This window comes from Tursiops truncatus, chromosome 17 (genome assembly GCF_011762595.2).
Source record: "Tursiops truncatus isolate mTurTru1 chromosome 17, mTurTru1.mat.Y, whole genome shotgun sequence".
In the NCBI taxonomy this organism is placed as follows: Eukaryota; Metazoa; Chordata; class Mammalia; order Artiodactyla; family Delphinidae; genus Tursiops; species Tursiops truncatus.
In genome coordinates, this window is record NC_047050.1 from 34,261,234 (window position 1) to 34,283,283 (window position 22,050).

At 37.5% G+C, this 22,050-nt stretch overlaps 1 protein-coding gene across 1 annotated transcript in view; it reads right to left on the reverse strand.

The window, feature by feature from the left end:
* The window catches only part of PIP4P2 (phosphatidylinositol-4,5-bisphosphate 4-phosphatase 2), a 62,003-nt gene that overhangs the window by 13,400 nt on the left and 26,553 nt on the right, over positions 1-22,050 (reverse strand). Inside the window, exons 3-4 of the mRNA XM_073794584.1 lie at positions 11,320-11,426; positions 2,330-2,453 (exon numbers count right to left, since the gene is read on the reverse strand). Of these exons, the coding sequence (XP_073650685.1) occupies positions 2,330-2,453; positions 11,320-11,426 (231 nt within the window). The remainder of the gene's footprint in view (positions 1-2,329; positions 2,454-11,319; positions 11,427-22,050) is intronic.

Sequence of the window (22,050 nt, forward strand, 5' to 3'; positions counted from 1 at the left end):
CTTGCTCTCATATATAAATGAGTTCCTCATTAAAACCTCTATCAGAAAATAAAAACAAATAGAAACAATGGAGAGAAAATAGAGACAAGGCATAAAGAAGAATAATACCTCAGAAAACATAACTAATAGCTTCAGAAAGATGCCATAAAGAAGAGAATGTGATTTAGAAAAAAGAAAAATTAATCAGAGAACACAGGAGAACTCTTAGAAATTAAAAATTAATTTAGATCATCTGAAATTTAAAATTTTAATTAAGTTTAGAAGATATAGTTGAGGAAATTTCCCTGTAAGTAAAAGAAAAAGCCAAAACTGAAAAGTATGTTAAAAAAAAATGAGAGAGAAAGAGAGAGAGTGTGTATGTCAATTCAGGTGATCTAATCTCAGGGGTTGTAGAAAGATGGAAGAAAGAAAATGGAGTGGACTATAAAAGGATTCACTGAGTAGCCAGACAATGAGGTCAAAAAGATTCTCCCTAAGGCACATTCTAATACTATTTCAGAACCTTGGAGAAATGAAAGAGGAAAATAAGAGAAAATAAAGAGAGAAAAATAGGTCACATGGTAAGGGTCAGGAGCCACAACAGCAGTTGATCTTCCCATCAACAGTGGAGCAAAGCCCTCAAATTTCTGAGGAAAGAATTGGCAACCTATAATTCTACATCTGGACAAATTATAACGTGAAAATAGGGTTAGATTAAAAACTGTTTAAGAAGTAAAAGGTTCAAATTTATTTCTCTGCATCTTTTCTCAGAAAGCTAAGAGAGGATATGCTCCAACAAAATAAAGCAATAAACCAAGAACTGTAAGGATGGCAGAGGATCCAACACAGGAAAGAGGTAATAGGAATTCCTAAGCTAAGATGAAGGGAAATCACAGGATGACAGCTGTGTAGGAGGAAGTCTAAATAATAGATTCCCTGACCCATTTGACTATATTGACAGGAATTTTGTTGTTCTATGAAAGAATATGAGAAGAACTAGTGATTTGTACATAAAAAAATTAAAACAAATCTAAAAGAGGGAGGGACAATTATTAACAAATCCAAGAAATATTTAAGAGCCATACAGGAGAGAAATGTAATATATTACTTGGCTCAGCTGTGAACACAATTTACCTAATCATAAAAAATGTAAAGACTAAGTATTAATCAAATAAAATATTATAACTCTACTGGGAGTATGAAAGTGGAGAAAGGACTATGAGAGGAGGCAGGGTGGTAAGAGTGCTAAATCTTCAACCTGCGTTTTACAAAGTAATAGGTAATATCTAAAACTGCTTAATCAAAAAGAAAAAAATAAGCAAACAATTTAAACACATGGAAGTACATACCAGAATAGCAGCTGAAAGAGTCAAAAGTATTTGGGGGATGAAAATTGGGGTTGTGTTAGGTAAAGAGATGACCACCATTTTCCCTTTAAGCTTTACAGTCCTATTTGACATGTGAAGTTATTATACATGAATTACTTTATCAAAAATAAAAATTAGAAGGGAAAAAGAGCAAACAGTCTACACTTTCTTAAGCTCATTCATCCCTTAGTGACAGCAGGTCTTGTTTATAAACCACTGCAACCTCAGCTCTCCCCATGCCTACACTCTGGAAGGTTCCTTTAGTACTTAGGTTCCTTTAGTACTTAGGTTCTAAGACAAAATCTTTTGTCTCCTTTGGAGGCTAAATAACAAAAGAAAACCTGTTCTTATTCTTCCTGATGGGGTAAGTCATTATGAAATTAACATTTAAAAATCAAGCTTAGGGTTAAAGTTAAAAGTAGTAAAACAAGAACTCCTATAACTTTTGTTCATGTCAAACTACTTATACTTTATTTTTTATCCAATAACTTATCTAATTACAGATACCACAGTAATTCCCGTTACTCCAAGTTTCATATACAAAAATCAGAAAAATTTTGATAAATTATAATGAGAATATTTCTTGAATCCAGAACCATGAAACAAGGCCACTGCATGAGAGTGTGCATTTTGCGCTCTGCTGAGGAGACGAGGGTAGGAGGTAGATTCAGTTACTCACTAAGCCAGGATACCCAAGTTGCTCTGCCTGGAGCACAGGGTTTTTGTTTGTTATTAGCCTACCCAGAGAGGCCCTTTTTGCAAATGAATCAGTCAGGGGATGCACCTTATATGTAATTCACAAACAATGCAGTACATCCTAGTCGCGGCTCTGATTAACTGTCTTTCTAACAAAGGCTCTATTTTAATCTTTTGATCAATTTGCACTTGGACAAACTATAAGACTATGAGCAGCGGTCAAATCTGTGTGATCAAGACCTACATTTACAGATTGATGTCCCTGTCACAAATGTCTTGTTACGTACCAAGAACGTATTTCCACAGTGCCCACACACAACTCTTGTACCTTCTGGTTGGACTGGCAATGCAGGTTGAGCTGGCTGTTCTTCAGAAATAAGCATTACTGGGCCAAGGTTAATTATGCGTCTACTGTGGAAACAGAGAGGAAACAACTTCATTATCCCACAAATGGACTGAGAGCGAAACCTACACTATGGGGCCAAAAACGTGGAATATAGCATTGAAAATAGGTTATACTTGTTTTATAAATTAAGTGAATTAAATGTCAGCCTTTAGAGCCAAAATCACAGAAAACAGCAATAGTCAATATTTCAAAAGCAAAAAAATTAGTTGGAATTGGACCTAATCAAATCACCTTGGGAACCATTTAACTACTGCTTCCAAGTTTTTATAAATTCAAATCTTATCATTCCTTACCTTATCTTACCCTATCTAGGAAGACAACTTGAGTAAAAGACTAAGTAAGTTAAAAAATTGTACATTAACAGATATATGTGTGCCATGAAGGTACCAAAGTGCTGAGTCACAACCAAATTTCTCTGGGTAGGCTGGTACTCCTTAATGTCTGTTTAATTGGAGTTGGACAGAAAGGACAATGGTAGGCTCCTTTCCTTTCCATTTCCCAGGTTACCATCAGATGGGGTTGCAAATGATTCACATAATGGTCAAAAAGACAGAAAACACAGAAACAAAACACAGTTAAGGTTTTGATATACTTCTATCTGTGCACTTCCATACACCATTTGGCAGAGGCACATGACTACAGAATTTATTGCATAGCTTATACTCAGGAAAGACTAGTGTAATAACACAATTTAAAGTACACAATGATTACTAAAACACTTCCAACTTAAGATGAAATATGTCAAAGATAAACTAGTTGGTTATTTTTAATAAAATATGAGTCACTGATTTATTACAATCTATTAAGTAGTTATGTAACATCAAGACAACTTCCATTGCTTATTCAAGAACATTAGTTTACAAATAACTGTAACCAGAGGGGATTCAAGATGGCGGAAGAGTAAGACATAGAGATCACCTTCCTCCCCACAAATACATCAGAAATACATCTACATGTGGAACAACCCCTACAGAACACCTACTGAATGCTGGCAGAAGACCTCAGACCTCCGAAAACGCAAGAAACTCCCCACGTACCTGGGTAGGGCAAAAGAAAAAAGAAAAAGCAGAGACAAAAGAATAGGGACAGGACCTGCACCAGTGGGAGGGAGCTGTGAAGGAGGAAAGGTTTCCACACACTAGGAAGACTCTTCGGGGGCGGAGACTGCGGATGGTGGAGGGGGGAAGCTTCAGAACCACGGAGGAGAGCGCAGCAACAGGGGTGTAGAGGGCAAAGCGGAGAGTTTCCCACACAGAAGACCAGTGCCGACCAGCACTCACCAGCCTGAGACGCTTGTCTGCTCACCCGCCGGGGCAGGTGGGGGCTGGGAGCTGAGGCTCCAGCTTTGGTCGGATCCCAGGGAGATGACAGGGGTTGGCTGCGTAAAACACAGCCTGAAGGGGGCTAGTGCGCCACAGCTAGCCAGGAGGGATTCTGGGAAAAGGTCTGGAGCTACCAAAGAAGCAAGAGACTTTTTCTTGCCCTTTTGTTTTGCGGTGCGTGAGGAGAGGGGATTAAGAGCAATGCTTAAAGGAGCTCCAGAGATGGGCACGAGCCACGGCTATCAGTGCAGACCCCAGAGACGGGCATGACATGCTAAGGCTGCTGCTGCTGCTGCCACCAAGAAGCCTGTGTGCGAGCACAGGTCACTCTCCACACCTCCCCTTCCATGAGCCTGTGCAGCCCGCCACTGCCAGGGTCCTGTGATTCAGGGACAACTTCCCTCGGAGAACACACGGCATGCCTCAGGCTATTGCAACGTCATGCTGGCCTCTGCCGCCACAGGCTCACCCCGCATTCTGTACCACTCCCTCCCTCCCTCACTCAGCATGAGTGAGCCAGAGCCCCCGAATCAGCGGCTCCTTTAACCCCATCCTGTCTGAGCGAAGAATAGATGCCCTCAGGTGACCTACACTCAGAAGCGGGGCCAAATCCAAAGCTGAACACCAGAAGCTGTGCGAACAAAGAAGAGAAAGGGAAATCTCTCCCAGCAGCCTCAGGAGCATCAGATTAAATCTCGACAGTCAACTTGATGTACCCTGCATCTGTAGAATACCTGAATAGACAATGAATCACAACAAATTGAGGAGGTGGACATTGGGAGAAACAATATATTTTTTTTTCCGTTTTTCACTTCTTGTGAGTGTGTATGTGTATGCTTCTGTGTGTGATTTTGTCTGTATAGCTCTGCTTTTACCATAAGTCCTAGGATTCTGTCTGTCCATTTTTCTTTTTTTTTTCTTTTCTTTTTTTAGTATAGTTTTTAGTGCTTATTATCATTGGTGGATTTGTTTTTGGGTTGGGTTGCTCTCTTCCTTCTTTCTTTATTTTTTATTACTTTTTAATGTTTTTTAACTTTATTTTATTTCATTTTATTTGACCTCTTTTATTCTTTCTTCCTCCTCCCTCCCTCCCTCCCTCCCACCCACCCTCTCTCTCTCTTTCTTTCTTTCTTTCTTTCTTTCTTTCTTTCTTTCTGCATTTTATTCTCAGCTGTGTGGATAATAGGCTCTTGGTGCTCCAGCCAGGCATCAGGGCTGTGCCTCTGAGGTGGGAGAGCCAAGTTCAGGACATGGTTCCACCAGAGGCCACACAACTCCAAGTAATATCAAATGGGGAAAATCTCCCAGAGATCTCCATCTCAATGCCAAGACCCAGCTCCACTCAACGACCAGCAAGCTACAGTGCTGGACACCCTATGCCAAACAACTAGTAAGACAGGAACACAACCCACCCATTAGCAGAGAGGCTGCCTAAAATCATAATAAGGTAACAGACACCCCAAAACACACCACCAGACGTGTACCTGCCCATCAGAAAGACAGGATACAGCATCATCCACCAGAACACAGGCACCAGTCACCTCCACCAGGAAGCCTACACAACCCACTGAACCAACCTTACCCACTGGAGGCCGACACCAAAAGCAACGGGAACTATGAACCTGCAGCCTGCAAAAAGGAGACCCCAAACACAGTAAGTTAAGCAAAATGAGAAGACAGAGAAACACAGAGCAGATGAAGGAACAAGGTACAAACCCAGCAGACCTAACAAATGAAGAGGAAGTAGGCAGTTTACCTGAAAAAGAATTCAGAATAATGATACTAAAGATGATCCAAAATCCTGGAAATAGAATGGAGAAAATACAAGAAACATTTACCAAGGACCTAGAAAAACTCAAGACCAAAAAAACAATGATGAACAACACAATAAATGGAATTTAAAATTCTCTAGAAGGGATCAATAGCAGAATAATTGAGGCAGAAGAATGGATAAGTAACCTGGAAGATAAAATAGGGGAAATAACTAATGAAGAGCAGAATAAAGAAAAAACAAGGAAAATAATTGAGGACAGTTTCAGAGACCTAGGGGACAACATTAAATGCACCAACATTCGAATTGTAGGGGTTCCAGAAGAAGAAGAGAAAAAGAAAGGGACTGAGAAAATAATGGAAGAGATTATAGTTGAAAACTTCCCTAATATGGGAAAGAAAATAGTTAATGAAGCACAAAGAGTCCCATACAAGATAAATCCAAGGAGAAAGATGCCAAGACACATATTAGTCAAACAATCAAAAATTAAATACAAGAAAAAAGATTAAAAGCAGCAAAGGAAAAACAACATATAACATACAAGGGAATCCCCATAAGGTTAACAGCTGATCTTTCAGCAGAAACTCTGCAAGCCAGAAGGGAGTGGCAGGACATATTTAAAGTGATGAAAGGGAAAAATGTACAACTATGATTACTGTACACAGCAAGGATCTCATTCAGATTTGACAGAGAAATTAAAAGCTTTACAGACAAGCAAAAGCTAAGAGAATTCAGCACCACCAAACCAGCTTTACAACAAATGCTAAAGGAACTGCTCTAGGCAGGAAACACAAGAGAAGGAAAAGACCTACAATAATAAACTCAAAACAATTAAGAAAATGGTAATAGGAACATACATATCGATAATTACCTTAAATGTAAATGTATTAAATGTTCCCACCAAGAGACATAGACTGGATGAATAGATAAAGAAACAAGACCCATATATATGCTGTCTAAAAGAGACCCAATTCAGACTTAAGGACACATACAGACTGAAAACGAGGGGATGGAAAAAGATATTCCATGCAAATGGAAATCAAAACAAAGCTGGAGGGCTTCCCTGGTGGCACAGTGGTTGAGAGTCCGCCTGCCGATGCAGGGGACACGGGTTTGTGCCCCGGTCCAGGAAGATCCCACATGCCGCGGAGATGCTGGGCCTGTGAGCCATGGCCGCTGAGCCTGCGCATCTGGACCCTGTGCTACCCAATGGGAGAGGCCACAACAGTGAGAGGCCCGTGTACCGCAAAAAAACAAAAACAAAAACAACAAAGCTGGAGTAGCAATTCTCATATCAGACAAAATACACTTTAAAATAAAGACTATTACAAGAGACAAAGAAGAACACTAAATAATGATCAATGGATCAATCCAAGAATAAGATATAACAATTGTAAATATTTATATACCAACATAGGAGCACCTCAATACATAAGGCAAAGGTTAACAGCCAAAGAAGGGGAAATCGACAGTAACACAATATAGTAGAGGACTTTAACACCCCACTTTCACCATTTGACAGATCATCCAAAATCAAAATAAATAAGGAAACACAAACTTTAAATGACACATTAAACAAGATGGACTTAATTGATACTTTTAGGACATTCCCTCCAAAAACAACAGAGTACACTTTCTTCTCAAGTGCTCATGGAACATTCTCCAGGACAGATCATATCTTGGGTAACAAATCAAGCCTTGGTAAATTTAAGAAAATTGAAATCGTATCAAGTTTCTTTTCTGAAAACAACACTATGAGACTAGGTATCAATTACAGGAAAAAATCTGTAAAAAATACAAGCACATGGAGGCTAAACAATACACTACTTCATAACCAAGAGATCACTGAAGGAAACAAATAGGAAATCAAAAATAGCTAGAAAGAAATGACAATGAAAACATGACAAGCCAAAACCTATGGGATGGAGCAAAAGCAGTTCTAAGAGGGAAGTTTATAGCAATGCAATCCTACCTTAAGAAACAAGAAACATCTCAAATAAACAAACTAACCTTACGCCTAGAACAATTAGAGAAAGATGAACAAAAACACCCAAAAGTTAGCAGAAGGAAAGAAGTCATAAAGATCAGATCAGAAATAAATGAAAAAGAAATGAAGGAAATGATAGCAAAGATCAATAAAACTAAAAGCTGGTTCTTTGACAAGATAAGCAAAATAGATAAACCATTAGCCAGACTCATCAAGAAAAAAAAGGAGAATACTCAAACCAACAGAACTAGAAATCAAAAAGGAGAAGTAACAACTGACACAGTAGAAGTACAAAGGATCATGAGAGATTACTACAAGCAACTATATGCCAATAAAATGGACAACCTGGAAGAAATGGACAAATTCTTAGAAATGCACAACCTTCTGAGGCTGAACCAGGAAGAAATAGAAAATATGCACAGACCAATCACAAGCACTGAATTAAAACTGTGATTAAAAATCTTCCAATAAACAAAAGCCCAGGACCAGATGACTTCACAGGTGAATTCTATCAAAGATTTAGAGAACAGTTAACACCTGCCTTTCTCAAACTCTTCCAAAATATATCAGAGGGAGGAACACTCCCAAACTCATTCTACGAGGCCACCATCACCCTGACACCGAAACCAGACAAAGATGTCACAAAGAAAGGAAACTACAGGCCAATATCACTGATGAACATAGATGCAAAAATCCTCAACAAAATACTAACAAACAGAATCCAGCAACACATTAAAAGGATCATGCACCATGATTAAGTAGGGTTTATGCCAGGAATTCAAGGATTCTTCAAAATATGCAAATCAATCAATGTGATACACCATATTAACAAATTGAAGGGTGAAAACCATATGATCATTTCAATAGATACAGAGAAAGCTTTTGACAAAATTCAACACCCATTTATGATGAAAACCACCCAGAAAGTAGGCATAGAGGGAACTTTCCTCAACATAATAAAGGCCATATATGACAAACCGACAGCCAACATCGTCCTCAATGGCGAAACACTGAAACCATTTCCATAAGGTCAGGAACAAGACAAGGTTGCCCACTCTCACCTTTATTATTCAACTTAGTTTTGGAAGTTTTAGCCACAGCAATCAGAGAAGAAAAAAATAATAAAAGGAATCCAAATCGGAAAAGAAGAAGTAAAGCTGTCACTGTTTGCAGATGACATGATACTATACATAGAGAATCCTAAAGATGCTACCAGAAAACTACTACAGCTAATCAATGAATTTGGTAAAGTAGCAGGATACAAAATTAATGCACAGAAATTTCTTGCATTCCTATACTCTAATGATGAAAAATCTGAAAGTGAAATTAAGAAAACACTCCCATTTACCACTGCAACAAAAAGAATAAAATACCTTGGAATAAACCTACCTAAGGAGACAAAAGGCCTGTATGAAGAAAATTATATGACACTGATGAAAGAAATTAAAGATGATACAAATAGACGGAGAGATGTATCATGTTCTTGGATTGGAATAATTAACATTGTGAAAATGACTATACTACCCAAAGCAATCTACAGATTCAATGCAATCCCTATCAAACAACCACTGGCATTTTGCACAGAACTGGAAGAAAAAAATTCACAATTTGTATGGAAACACAAAAGACCCCGAATAGCCAAAGCAATCTTGAGAAAAAAAAACGGAGCTGGAGGAATCAGGCTCCCTGACTTCAGACTATACTACAAAGCTACAGTAATCAAGACAGTATGGTACTGGCACAAAAACAGAAATATAGATCAATGGAACAGGATAGAAAGCCCAGAGATAAACCCATGCACATATGGTCACCTTATCTTTGATAAAGGAGGCAAGAATATACAACGGAGAAAAGACAGCCTATTCAATAAGTGGTGTTGGGAATACTGGACAGCTACATGTAAAAGAATGAAATTAGAACACTCCCTAACACCATACACAAAAATAAACTCAAAATGGATTAAAGACCTACATGTAAGCCCAGAAACTATGAAACTCTTAGAGGAAAACATAGGCAGAACACTCTATGACATAAATCACAGCAAGATCCTTTTTGATCCACCTCCTAGAGAAATGGAAATAAAAACAAAAATAAACAAATGGGACCTAATGAAACTTAAAAGCTTTTGCACAGCACAGGAAACAATAAACAAGACAGCCCTCAGAATGGGAGAAAATATTTGCAAATGAAGCAACTGACAAGGATTAATCTCCAAAATTTTAGAGCAGCTCATGCAGCTCAATATCAAAAAAACAAACAACCCAATCCAAAAATGGGCAGAAGACCTAAGCAGACATTTCTCCAAAGAAGACATACAGATTGCCAACAAACACATGAAAGAATGCTCAACATCATTAATCATTAGAGAAATACAAATGAAAACTACAATCAGATATCATCTCACACCAGTCAGAATGGCCATCATCAAAAAAATCTCCAAAGAATAAATGCTGGAGTGGGTGTGGAGAAAAGGGAACCCTCTTGCACTGTTGGTGGGAATGTAAATTGATACAGTCACTATGGAGAACAGTATGGAGGTTCCTTAAAAAACTACAAATAGAACTACCATATGACCCAGCAGTCCCCCTACTGGACATATATCCTGAGTAAACCATAATTCAAAAAGAGACATGTACCACAATATACATTGCAGCTGTATTTTCAATAGCCAGGACATGGAAGCAACCTAAGTGTCCATCAACAGATGAATGGGTAAAGAAGATGTGGCACATATATACAATGGAATATTAGCCATAAAAAGAAACAAAATTGAGTTATTTGTAGTGAGGTGGATGGACCTAGAGTCTGTCATACAGAGTGAAGTAAGTCAGAAAGAGAAAAACAAATACTGTATGCTAACACATATATATGGAATCTAAAATATATATATATATACATATATATATATATATATATATATATATATAGTCATGAAGAACCTAGGGGCAAGATGGGAATAGACACAGACCTACTAGAGAATGGACTTGAGGACACCTGGAGGGTGAAGGGTAAGCTGGGACAAAGTGAGAGAGTGGCATGGACCTATATACACTACCAGATGTAAAATAGATAGCAAGTGGCAAGCAGCCGCATAGCACAGGGAGATCAGCTCGGTGCTTTGTGACCACCTAGAGGGGTGGGATAGGGAGGGTGGGAGGGAGGCAGACGCAAGAGGGAAGAGATATGGGGATATATGTCTATGTATAGCTGATTCACTTTGTTATAAAGCAGAAACTAACACACCATTGTAAAGCAATTATACTCCAATAAAGATGTTTAAAAACAAAAAAGAAAGAAAGAAAAAAGATAAATGGACAGAAACAGAGTAAGTAAAATATGAAAAAATCTGTGTGCACTGCACATAGCAAAAGTAAATTTTCTTTGTGAAACTTTTGTTTCAAATATATGAGTGTGTGTATGTATGTATGGAGATGAACACATGTGAATTTTGGGTTGTAAAATAAAATGTATTTTACACTTGGCATCACAGCCAAAAGTTTAAAAACTGTGACAAGCACTGATTTGAACTATTTATTTTCTCTCTCAGAGCTTCAGATTTGTCACCTATAAGCTGGAAATAAAAATAACAGCAAATAAAAAAAAAGCAAATAACTGTAACCATTAATTTCAAACTAAGCAGTATTATTCCTTTAACAAAGAAAAAAATGCTGTAGGTCATATAATTACTTTGAGGAGAAAGACTGTTTAGAACAAACCTGCCACATAATGAATCTTTAATAAGTACTTGTTGAATGAACAAATGAATGAATGAATGAATCTTCATGTCTTACCAGTTGGGTCTTGGACATCCTATTCGCCGTGATGTGTCCTTACAAATGAGGAGACAATTACAAGGGCATCTAACATACTTCTTCCCTGTTGGGGGGTTTTTGATTGGCTATATAATAAGAGAAGAAAATATAAACACAGCAAATTAACCAAAGTACAAATTGCCAAAACTTGTTTGTATATAAAATGGAAATTATTCTTAAAATCTAAGGCTCCCCATAGTGCTACCAAAGTACACATTGAGGAAGAGTGCATCGTAAGTGATTTTTTAAATTTTATTGAAGTATAGTTGATTTACAATGCCGTGTTAATTTCTGCTGTACAGCAAAATGACTTGGTTATACATATACATATTCTTTTTCATATTCTTTTCCATTATGGTTTATCACAGGATATTCAATATAGTTCCCTGTGCTATAAAATAGGACCTTGTTTTTTATCCATCCTATATATAATAGTTTGCATCTGCTAGTCCCAACCTCCCAATCCTTCCCTCCCCAATCCCTCTGCCCCTTGGCAGCCACAAGTCTGTTCTCTATGTCTGTGAGTCTGTTTCTGTTTCATAGATAGTATCATATTTTAGATTCCATATATAAATGATGTCATATGGTATTTGTCTTTCTCTTTCTGACTTACTTCACTTAGTATGATAATCTCTAGTTGCATCCATATTGCTACAAATGGCATTATTTCATTCTTTTCAATAGCTGAGCAATATTCCATTGTATATACATACATACATATATATATATATAACACATCTTCTTTATCCTTTCAACTGTCAATGGACACTTAGGTTGTTTCCATGTCTTGGCTATTGTAAATAGTGCTGCTATGAACATAGAGGTGCATGTACCTTTTCGAACTAAAGTCTTGTCTGGGTATATGCCCAAGAGTAGGATTGCTGGATCATATAGCAACTCTGTTTTTAGTTTTTTGGGGAACCTCCATACTGTTTTCCATAGTGGCTGCACCAATTTACATTCCCACCAACAGTGTAGGAGGGTTCCTTTTCCTCCACACTCTCTCTAGCATTTATTATTTGTAGACTTTTTAATGATGGCCATCCTGACCAGTGTGAGGTGATACCTCATTGTAGTTTAGATTTGCATTTCTCTAATAATTAATGATGAATCATAGGTGATTTTAAATAGCCCAAATGTTGGTAAACACTCTATAAAATTTGGGGAACTGTAGAGATTTAATTAGAAGGGCATATTTCAAAATTAGTTTGTATTGGCCTGGAGTTGTTTTCCATTTAAAGTTCACAGGACAAGGTCATTTATCTGCCTGGCCAGGGGCAAACATTCACTGAGGATTCTTGCACATGTCTGAGAAAAGCAAGCTCAAAGAGAATAATACGGAAAGAGGAGTATATCACAAATTTGAATTTTTCTTAAACTTTACTCACTAGAATACAAGTGATTAATTTTATGGCATCTTTTAGCTTAAAAAACACTTATTATAGCTCCTAATGCTAGCATTTCCTTTTTCCTTTAACTTTACAGTAAATTTAAAAGTTAGAATAAATAACACCAAAGAAAACACTCCTCTCATTACTAGGACTTAAGCTTGTTAAAGCAAATAAGCGCTGATGCACTGAGAGGAATGGAACACCACTCCTGTGGCATGCTTGCCAAAATGTATAACCTGAATTTAATCACAAGATAACATCAGACAAACCCAAATGAGGAACATTCTACAAAATATCTTAACTGTGCTCTTCAAAACTGTCAAGGCAATAGAAGACAAAGACTAAATTTCAGATTAAGGGAGATTAAAGAAACATGATAATCAAATGCAACATGTAATTCTAAATTGACTCCTGGACCAGATTTTTTTTTTAATGGAACAATTGGGCAAACACGAATTAAGTCAAAAGATTAAATAACAGTATTGTATCAATGTTAATTTCCTGAATTTGATAACTGTACTGTGATTGTATAAGTGAATGTCCTTTTTTTTTAGGAAAATTTACACTAAATTTTAGTAAATTTACACTAAAATGTTTAGGGGTAGAAGAGCACCATGTCCACAATTACCTTAAAAGGTTTTGAAAAAAGTACTTATTTATTTAGAGAGAGAAAGCTACTTTGGAAAAGTGTCAATGTTTGTGGAATGTGGGTGAGCGGCCCACATGGGAATTCTCTATACTATGTACTACTATTTTTCTAACTTTCTGTAAGTCTGCAACATATTTTTTTTAAGATTTAAGAATTTTAAGTAAATAACCTTGGTAGAAATATATATAAGTTAGCAATAAACCATCTGCAATTTATTAAACTATATTATAGATAGAATATGACAATCTAAAATTCACAAACATCCAGAATGTGTTCCTATATAATCTAAAGTATCAAGAAGCAGAATTTGTCTTAATTTCTCTGTATACATATTTTACCATTAAGTAAATGTGTGTTAGGCAAATGACAAGATTTATTTTTATACAGACATACCTCACTTTACTGTGCTGTGCTTTATTGTGCTTTGCAGATACTGTGCTATTTTACAAATTGAAGGTTTGTGGCAATCTTGCATTAAGGAAGTCTATCAACATCATTTTTCAAATAGCATTTGCTCACCTTGTGTCTCTGTGTCACAATTTTAGTAATTCTCACAATTCTGGAATGTTTTTCATTATTATAATATTTGTTATGTTGATCTGTGATCAGTGATCTTTGATGTTAGTACTGTGATTATTTTGGAGTGCCACAAATTTTGCCCATATAAGACAGCAAACTTAATCGATGAATGTTGTATGTGTTCCAACTGCTCCACCTAGTGACCCCTTCTCTCTCCCTCTCCTTGGGCCTCCCTATTCCCTGAGACACAACAATATTGAAATTAGGCCAGTTAATAACCCTACAATGGCCTCTAAGCATTGAAGTGAAAGGAAGATTCACACATCTCTCACTTTAAATCAAAAGGTGGAAATGATTAAACTTAGTGAGGAAGGCATGTCCAAAGCTGAGACAGGCCAAAAGCTAAGCCTCTTGCACAAAACAGCCAAGTTGTAAATGCAAAGGAAAAGTTCCCAAAGGAAACTAAAAGCGCTACTCCAGTGAACCTACAAATGATAAGAAAGCAAAACGGTCTTATTGCAGATATGGAGTAAGTTTTAGTAGTCTGGATAGATGATCAAACCAGATACAACATTCCCTTAAGCCAAAGCCTAATCCAGAGCAAGCCTTCAATTCTATGAAGGCTAAGAGGTGATAAAACTGTAGAAGAAAAGTTCCAAGCTAGCAAAGGTTAGTTTATGAAGTTTAAAGAAAGGAGCCATCTCCAAAAAATAAAATTGCAAGGTGAACTGCCAATGGCCCAGCTCACAAATTCCAGATATCAGGATCAGCTCTGACCTGGAAACTCTAATCCAAATTAATCCAACTCATTAGGTGCAAGTCCTCTGCACAAGGTCCCTGAAGCTAGACTAAGGGTGAAAGAAGAGGTATAAATTCCATGAAGATAGAGACATTAGCTGTCAATCACATAGAGGTTAAAGGAAAGAAGCTGAATCTGAACCCCAGCAGTCTGACTCCAGGGCTTGTGTGCTTAACTGCATAACCAACAGTATGTGTCATGCAAAACTGCAGAATTTTTCAATTCCTGTCCAAGATGGCAGAGTAGAAGGGCCTTCAGCTTACTTCTTCTCACAACTAACTGCTGAACAACCATCGATTAAGAAGAGTGGAACCTACTAAAAAAGATATTTTACAACCAAAGACATAAGAAGAACCACAATAAGACAGTAGAAGGGGTGCACTCCTGATATAATCGAATTCCATACCCCCCCAGGTGCGTGGCCCACAAACTGGAGAACAATTATATCGCAGAAGTTCTCCCATAGGAGTGAGAGTTCTGAGCCCCACATCAGGCTCTGCAGCCTCGGGGTCTGGCATTGCAGGAGGAGCCCTCAGACCATTTGGCTTTGAAGGCCAGAAAGGCCTGATTGCAGAAGCTCCATAGAACTCCTGCAGAGACTTTGGAGACTCAGAAACAGAGACTCCACTCTTAGAGCATGCACACAAGGTCCTGTGAGCACTGGTAGCCAGGGTAAAAGCAATGACTTCATAGGAGCCTGGGGCAGACCCACCTGCTGGTCTTGAAGGGTATTCTGGGGAGGCGGGAGGGTGGCTGTGGCTCACTCTGGGGACAACAACACTAGTGACAGTGTTACCAGGGGACATTCATTGGTGTGAGCTCTCCTAGAGGCCAACATTTCGGCATCAAGACCTGGTCCCACCCAACAGGCTGTAGGCGCCAGTGCTGGGATGTCTCAGGCCAAACAACCAACAGGGTGGGAACACAGCTTCATCCATCAACAGACAGGCTGCCTAAAGGGTTCCTGAGCACACAGCTGCCTCTAGACACACCCCTTGATACAGCCCTGCCCATCAGAAAGCCAAGACCCAGCTCCACCCACCAGTGGGTAGGCACTGGCTCCACCCACCAGGAAGCCTGCATAAACCTTTAGACCAGCCTCACCCACAAGGAGGCAGACACCAGAAGCAAGAAACCACAGTCCAGCAGCCAGTGGAACTGAGTCTACAAACACAGGTCAGAATCTACCCTGGGACCAGCTGGTCCCTGGCCCTCGGTGATGAGAGGGGACTGTACTACTGGGACACACAGGAAATCCCCTACAGATGGCCACTTCTCCAAGGTTGAGAAACATAACTAACCTTCTATATACATAAAAATACAAATAGAATTTTAGACAAAATGAGAAGACAGAGGAATATGTTCCAGACGAAGGAAAAAGATAAAACCCCAGAAGAACAACTAAGTGAAGTAGAGATAGGCAAACTACCCAAGAAAGAGTTCAGAGGAATGATCGTAAAGATGATCCAAGAACTCAGGAAAAGAATGGATGCTCAAGCAAGAACTTACAATAACTTTTTAACAAAGAGTTAGAAAATATAAAGAACAACCAAACAGAGTTGAAGAAAACAAAAATGAAAAACACACTAGAATCAATAGCAGAATAAATGAGGCAGAAGAACAGACAAGTGAGCTGGAAGACAGAATGTTGGAAATCACTGCTGTGGAACAGAATAAAGAAAAGAGAATGAAAAGAAACAAAGACAGTTTAAGAGATCTCTGGGACAACATCAAATGTACCAACACTTGCAATATTGAGGTCCCAGAAGGAGAAGACAGAGACAATGGGCCTGAGAAAATATTTGACGAGTTAATAGCTGAAAACTTCCCTAACATTGGAAAGGAAACAGGAACCCAAGTCCATAAAACCACAGAGAGTCCCATACAGGATTAACCCAAGGAGGAACATGCCAAGACACATAATAACTGAACTGATAAAAGTTACAGATTAAGAGAAAATATTAAAAGCAACAAGGGAAAAGCAATAAATAACATACAAGGGAATCCCCAAAAGACTATCAGCTGATTTTTCAGTGAAAACACTATAGGCCAGAAGGGAGTGGCATGATATATTTAAGTGATGAGAGGGGAAAAACCTACAACCAAGAACACTCTACCCAGCAAGGGTCTCATTCAGATTTGACAGAGAAATCAAAAGCTTTACAGACAAGCAAAGTAAAAAGAATTCAGCACCACCGAAAACAATTTTACAACAAAAGTTAAAGGAACTTCCCTAAGCAGAAAAGAAAAGCCCACAACTACAAACAAGAAAATTATGAAATGGGAAAGCTCATTGGTAAAGGCAAACATAAAGTAAAGGTAGAAAATTATCCACACACAAATATGATATCAAGACAAGTAATCATAAGAGGAGAGTACAAATGCAGGATATCTGTAATGCATTTAAAATTAAGAGACCAGCAACTTAAAACAATCATGTATATATAGAGAGACTGCTATGTCAAAACCTCATAGTAACCACAAATCAAACATCTATAATAGATATACACACCAAAAAGAAAAAGAAATCCAACAAACACTAAAGTTAGTCATCAAATCACAAGAGAAGAGAACAAAAGAGGAAAGGAAGAAAAAAGACTTAACAAAAACAAAACCAGAACAATGAACAAAATGGCAATAAGAACATATGTATTGATAATTACCTCAAATGTAAACAGATTAAATGCTCCAACCAAAAGACATACACTGCCTGAATGGATAAAAAACAAGATACAACAGAGACCCACTTCAGATCTAGGGACAAATACAGACTGAAAGTGAGGAGATGGCAAAAGGTATTCCATGCAAATGTAAATCAAAAGAAAGATGGAGTAGCAATACTCACATCAGACAAAGTTAGACTTTAAAATAAAGACTGCTACAAGAGACAAAGAAGGACACTACATAATGATCAAGAGATCATTGTAAGAAGAAGATATAACCATTTAAAATGTATATTCACCTAACACAGTAGCACCTCAATATATAAGGCATATGCTAACAGCCATAAAAGGAGAAATTGACAGTAACACAATAATAGTGGGAGACTTTAACATCCCAGTTTCCTCAATGGATCATCCAGAAAGAAAGTCAATAAGGAAACACAGGCCTTAAATGACACAGTAGATCAGATGCACTTAATTGATATCTATAGAGCATTCCATCCCAAAACAGCAGAATACATTCTTTTCAAGTGCACATGGAACATTCCCCAGGATAGGTCAAATGCTGGGCCACAAAGTAAGACTTGGTAAAGTTAAGAAAACTGAAATCATATCAAGCCTCTTTTCCAACCACAACACTATGAGATTAGAAATCAACTACAAGAAAAATACTGCAGAAACCACAAATACCTGGAGGCTAAACAATAGGCTACTAAACAACCAAGAAAAAAAGAAGAAATCAAAAAATATCTAGAGATAAATGAAAACGAAGATGCAATGATCTAAAATATATGGGATGCAGCAAAAGCAGTTCTAAGAGGGAAGTTTATAGAGATATAAGCTTATCTCAGGAAAAATCTCAAACAAACAACCTAACCTTACACTTAAAGCAACTAGAGAAAGAACAAACAAAACCCATAGTTAGTACAGGAAAGAAATCAAAGAGATCAGAGCAGAAGTAAATGAATAGAGATGAAGAAAACAATAGAAAAGATCAATGAAACTAAAATCTGATTCTTTGAAAAGATAAATAAAATTGATAAACCTTTAGCCAGACTCATCAAGAAAAAAGAGGGGAGAGAGGCCAAATCAATAAAATTAGAAATGAAAAACAGAAGTTACAATGGACACCACAGAAATACAAAGGACCATAAGAGACTAGTACAAGCAATTATATGCCAAGAAAATGGAAACTTAGAAGAAATAGACACATTCTTAGAAAGGTGCAATCTTCCAAGACTGAACCTGGAAGAAATAGAAAATATAAACAGACCAATTACAACTACTGAAATTGAATCTGTGATTTAAAAACTCCCAACAGACAAAAGTCCAGGACCAGATGGCTTCACAGGCAAATTATATAAAACATTTACAGAAAAGTTAACACTATCCTTCTGAAACTGTTCCAAAAAACTGCAGAGGAAAGAACACTTCCAAACATTCTATGAGGCCACCATCACCCTGATACCAAAACCAGACAAAGATACCACAAAAAAAGAAAATTACCTGCCAATATCACTGATGAACTTAGACACAAAAATTCTTAACAAAATATTAGCAAAATGAATCCAACAATACATTAAAAGGATCACACCCCATGATCAAGTGGGATTTATCCCAGGGATGCAGGGATTTTGAATACCCACAAATCAATCACTGTGATATACCACATGAACAAATTGAAGATTAAAAACCATATGATCATCTCAATAGATGCAGAAAAAGCTTTAGACAAAATTCAACACCCAGTTATGATAAAAACTCTCCAGAAAGTGGGCATAGAGGAAACATACCTCAACATAATAAAGGCCATATATGACAAACCTACAGCTAACATCATATTCAATGGTGAAAGCTGAAAGCATTTCCTCTAAGATCAGGAACAAGACAAGGATGTCCACTCTCATCAATTTTTTTTTTCAATATAGTTTTGGAAGTCCTAGCTGTGGCAATCAGAGAAGAAAAAGAAAGAAAAGGAATCCAAGCTGGAAAGGAAGAAGTAAAACTGTTACTGCAGATGACATGATACTATACAAAGAAAATCCTAGATATGCTACCAGAAAACTATCAGAGCTCGTTAATGAATTCGGTGAAGTTGCAGGATACAGAATTAAAACACAGAAATCTGTTGAATTTTTATACACTAACAATGAAAAATCAGAAAGAGAAATTAAGGAAACAATCCCATTTACCATTGCATCAAAAGGAATAAAATACCTAGGCCTAAACCTATCTAAGGAGGCAAAAGACCTGTACTCTGAAAACTCTAAGATACTAAAGAAAGATGACACAAACAGATGGAAAGATATACCATGTTCTTGGATTAGAAGAATTTATATTTTCAAAATGACTATACTACCCAAGGCAATCTACAGATTCAATGCAATCCCCATCAAACTACCACTGGCATTTTTCACAAAACTAGAACAAAAAATTTTTAAATTTGTATGGAAACATAAAAGACCCCACATAGTCAAACAAATCCTGAGAAAGAAAAATAGAGCTGGAGGAATCAGGCTTCCTGAATTCAGAGTATACTACAAAGCTATGGTAATCAAGACAGTATGGTACTGGCACAGAAACAGAAATTTAGATCAATGGAACAGGATAGAAAGCCCAGAAATAAACCCATGCACCTATGGTCAATTAATCTATAACAAAGGAGGCAAGACTATACAACAGAGGAAAGACTTCTCTTCAATAAATGGTGCTTGGAAAACTGGACGGCTACATGTAAAAAAAATGAAATTAGGACATTCTTTAACACCATACAGAAAAATAAACTCAAAATGGATTAAAGACCTCAATGTAACAACAGATACTATAAAATTCTTAGAGGAAAACATAGGCAGAACACTCTGACATAAATTGCAGCAATATCTTTTCTGAGCCGACTCTTAGAATAATGGAAATAAAAACAAAAATAAACAAATGGGACCTAATTAAACTTAAAAGCTTTTGCACAGCAAAGGAAATCATAGACAAAATTAAAAGACAACCCACAGAATGGGAGAAAATATTTGCAAATGATGCAACAGACAAGGGATTTGTCTCCAAAATTTACAAACAACTCATGCAGCTCAATATCAAAAAACAAACAACCCAATCAAGAAATGGGCAGAAGACCTAAATAGACATTTCTCCACAAAAGACATACAGATGGCCAAGAGGCACATGAAAAGATGCTCAACATCACTAATTATTAGAGAAATGCAAGTCAAAATTACAATGAGATATCACCCCACACATGTCAGAATGGCCATCATCAAAAAGACTACAAATAGGGCTTCCCTGATGGTGCAGTGGTTGAGAGTCCACCTGCCGATGCAGGGGACACGAGTTCGTGCCCCAGTCCAGGAAGATCCCACATGCCGTGGAGTGGCTGTGCCCATGAGCCATGGCTGCTGAGCCTGCGCGTCCGGAGCCTGTTGCTCCGCAACGGGAGAGGCCACAACAGTGAGAGGCCTGCGTACCGCAAAAAAAAAAAAAAAAAAAAAAAAAAAAAAAGACTACAAATAATAAATCCTGGAGAGGGTGTAGAGAAAAAACCCTCCTACACTGTTAATGGGAATGTAAATTGGTGCACCCACTATGGAGAACAGTATGGAGATTCCCTTAAAACTAAAAGTAGAGCTACCACATGATCCTGCAATCCCACCCCTGGGCATATATCCAGAGAAAACCATAATTTGGAAAGATACATGCACCCCAATGTTCATTTCAGCACTATTTACAACAGCCAAGACATGGAAGTAATCTAATTGTCCATCAGATGACACATGAATGGATAAAGAAGATGTGGTATATTGGAATGGAATGTTACTCAGCCATTAAAAAGAATGAAATAATGTCAGTTGCAGCAACATGGATGGCCCTAGAGATTATCATACTAAAGTGAATAAGTCAGACAAAGACCCATAGCATATAATATTGCTTATATGTGGAATCTAAAAAAAAAGAACTTATATGCAAAATATAATTAGACCCACAGACATAGAAAACAAACTTATGGTTTCCAAAGTAGAAGCGGGGATGAGGGATAAATTAGGAGTTTGGGATTAACATACACATACATACTAATCATAAAATAGATAACCAACAAGGACCAACTATATAGCACAGGGAACTATATTCAATATTTTGTAATAACCTATAAGGTAAATGAATCTGAAAAGGAATATATATATATATATGCGTGTGTGTGTGTGTGTGTGTATACATATGAATCACTTTGCTGTACACCTGAAACTAACACAACATTGTAAATCAACTATACTTCAATAAAAAAAAAATGCAAGTTCGGATGTTGAAGCTGCAGCAAGTTATTCAGAAAATCTAGCTAAGCTAATTAAGAAAAGTGGCTACACTAAATATTTTCAATGTAGATGAAAAGCCTTTTAGTGGAAGAAAATGCCATCTAGGACCTTCATAATTAAAGAGGAGAAGTCAATGTCTGGCTTCAAAGCTTCAAAGGACAGGCTGACTCTCTTGTCAGGCTGATGCAGCTGGTGACTTTAAGTTGAAGCTAATGCTCATTTACCATTCTGAAAATCCTAGGGCCCTTAAAGAATTATGCTAAACTACTCTGCCACTACACTATAAATAGAGAAACAAAGTCTGGATGACAGCACATCTGTTTACAATATGGTTTACTGAGCATTTTAAGGCCACTGTTGAGACCTACCACTG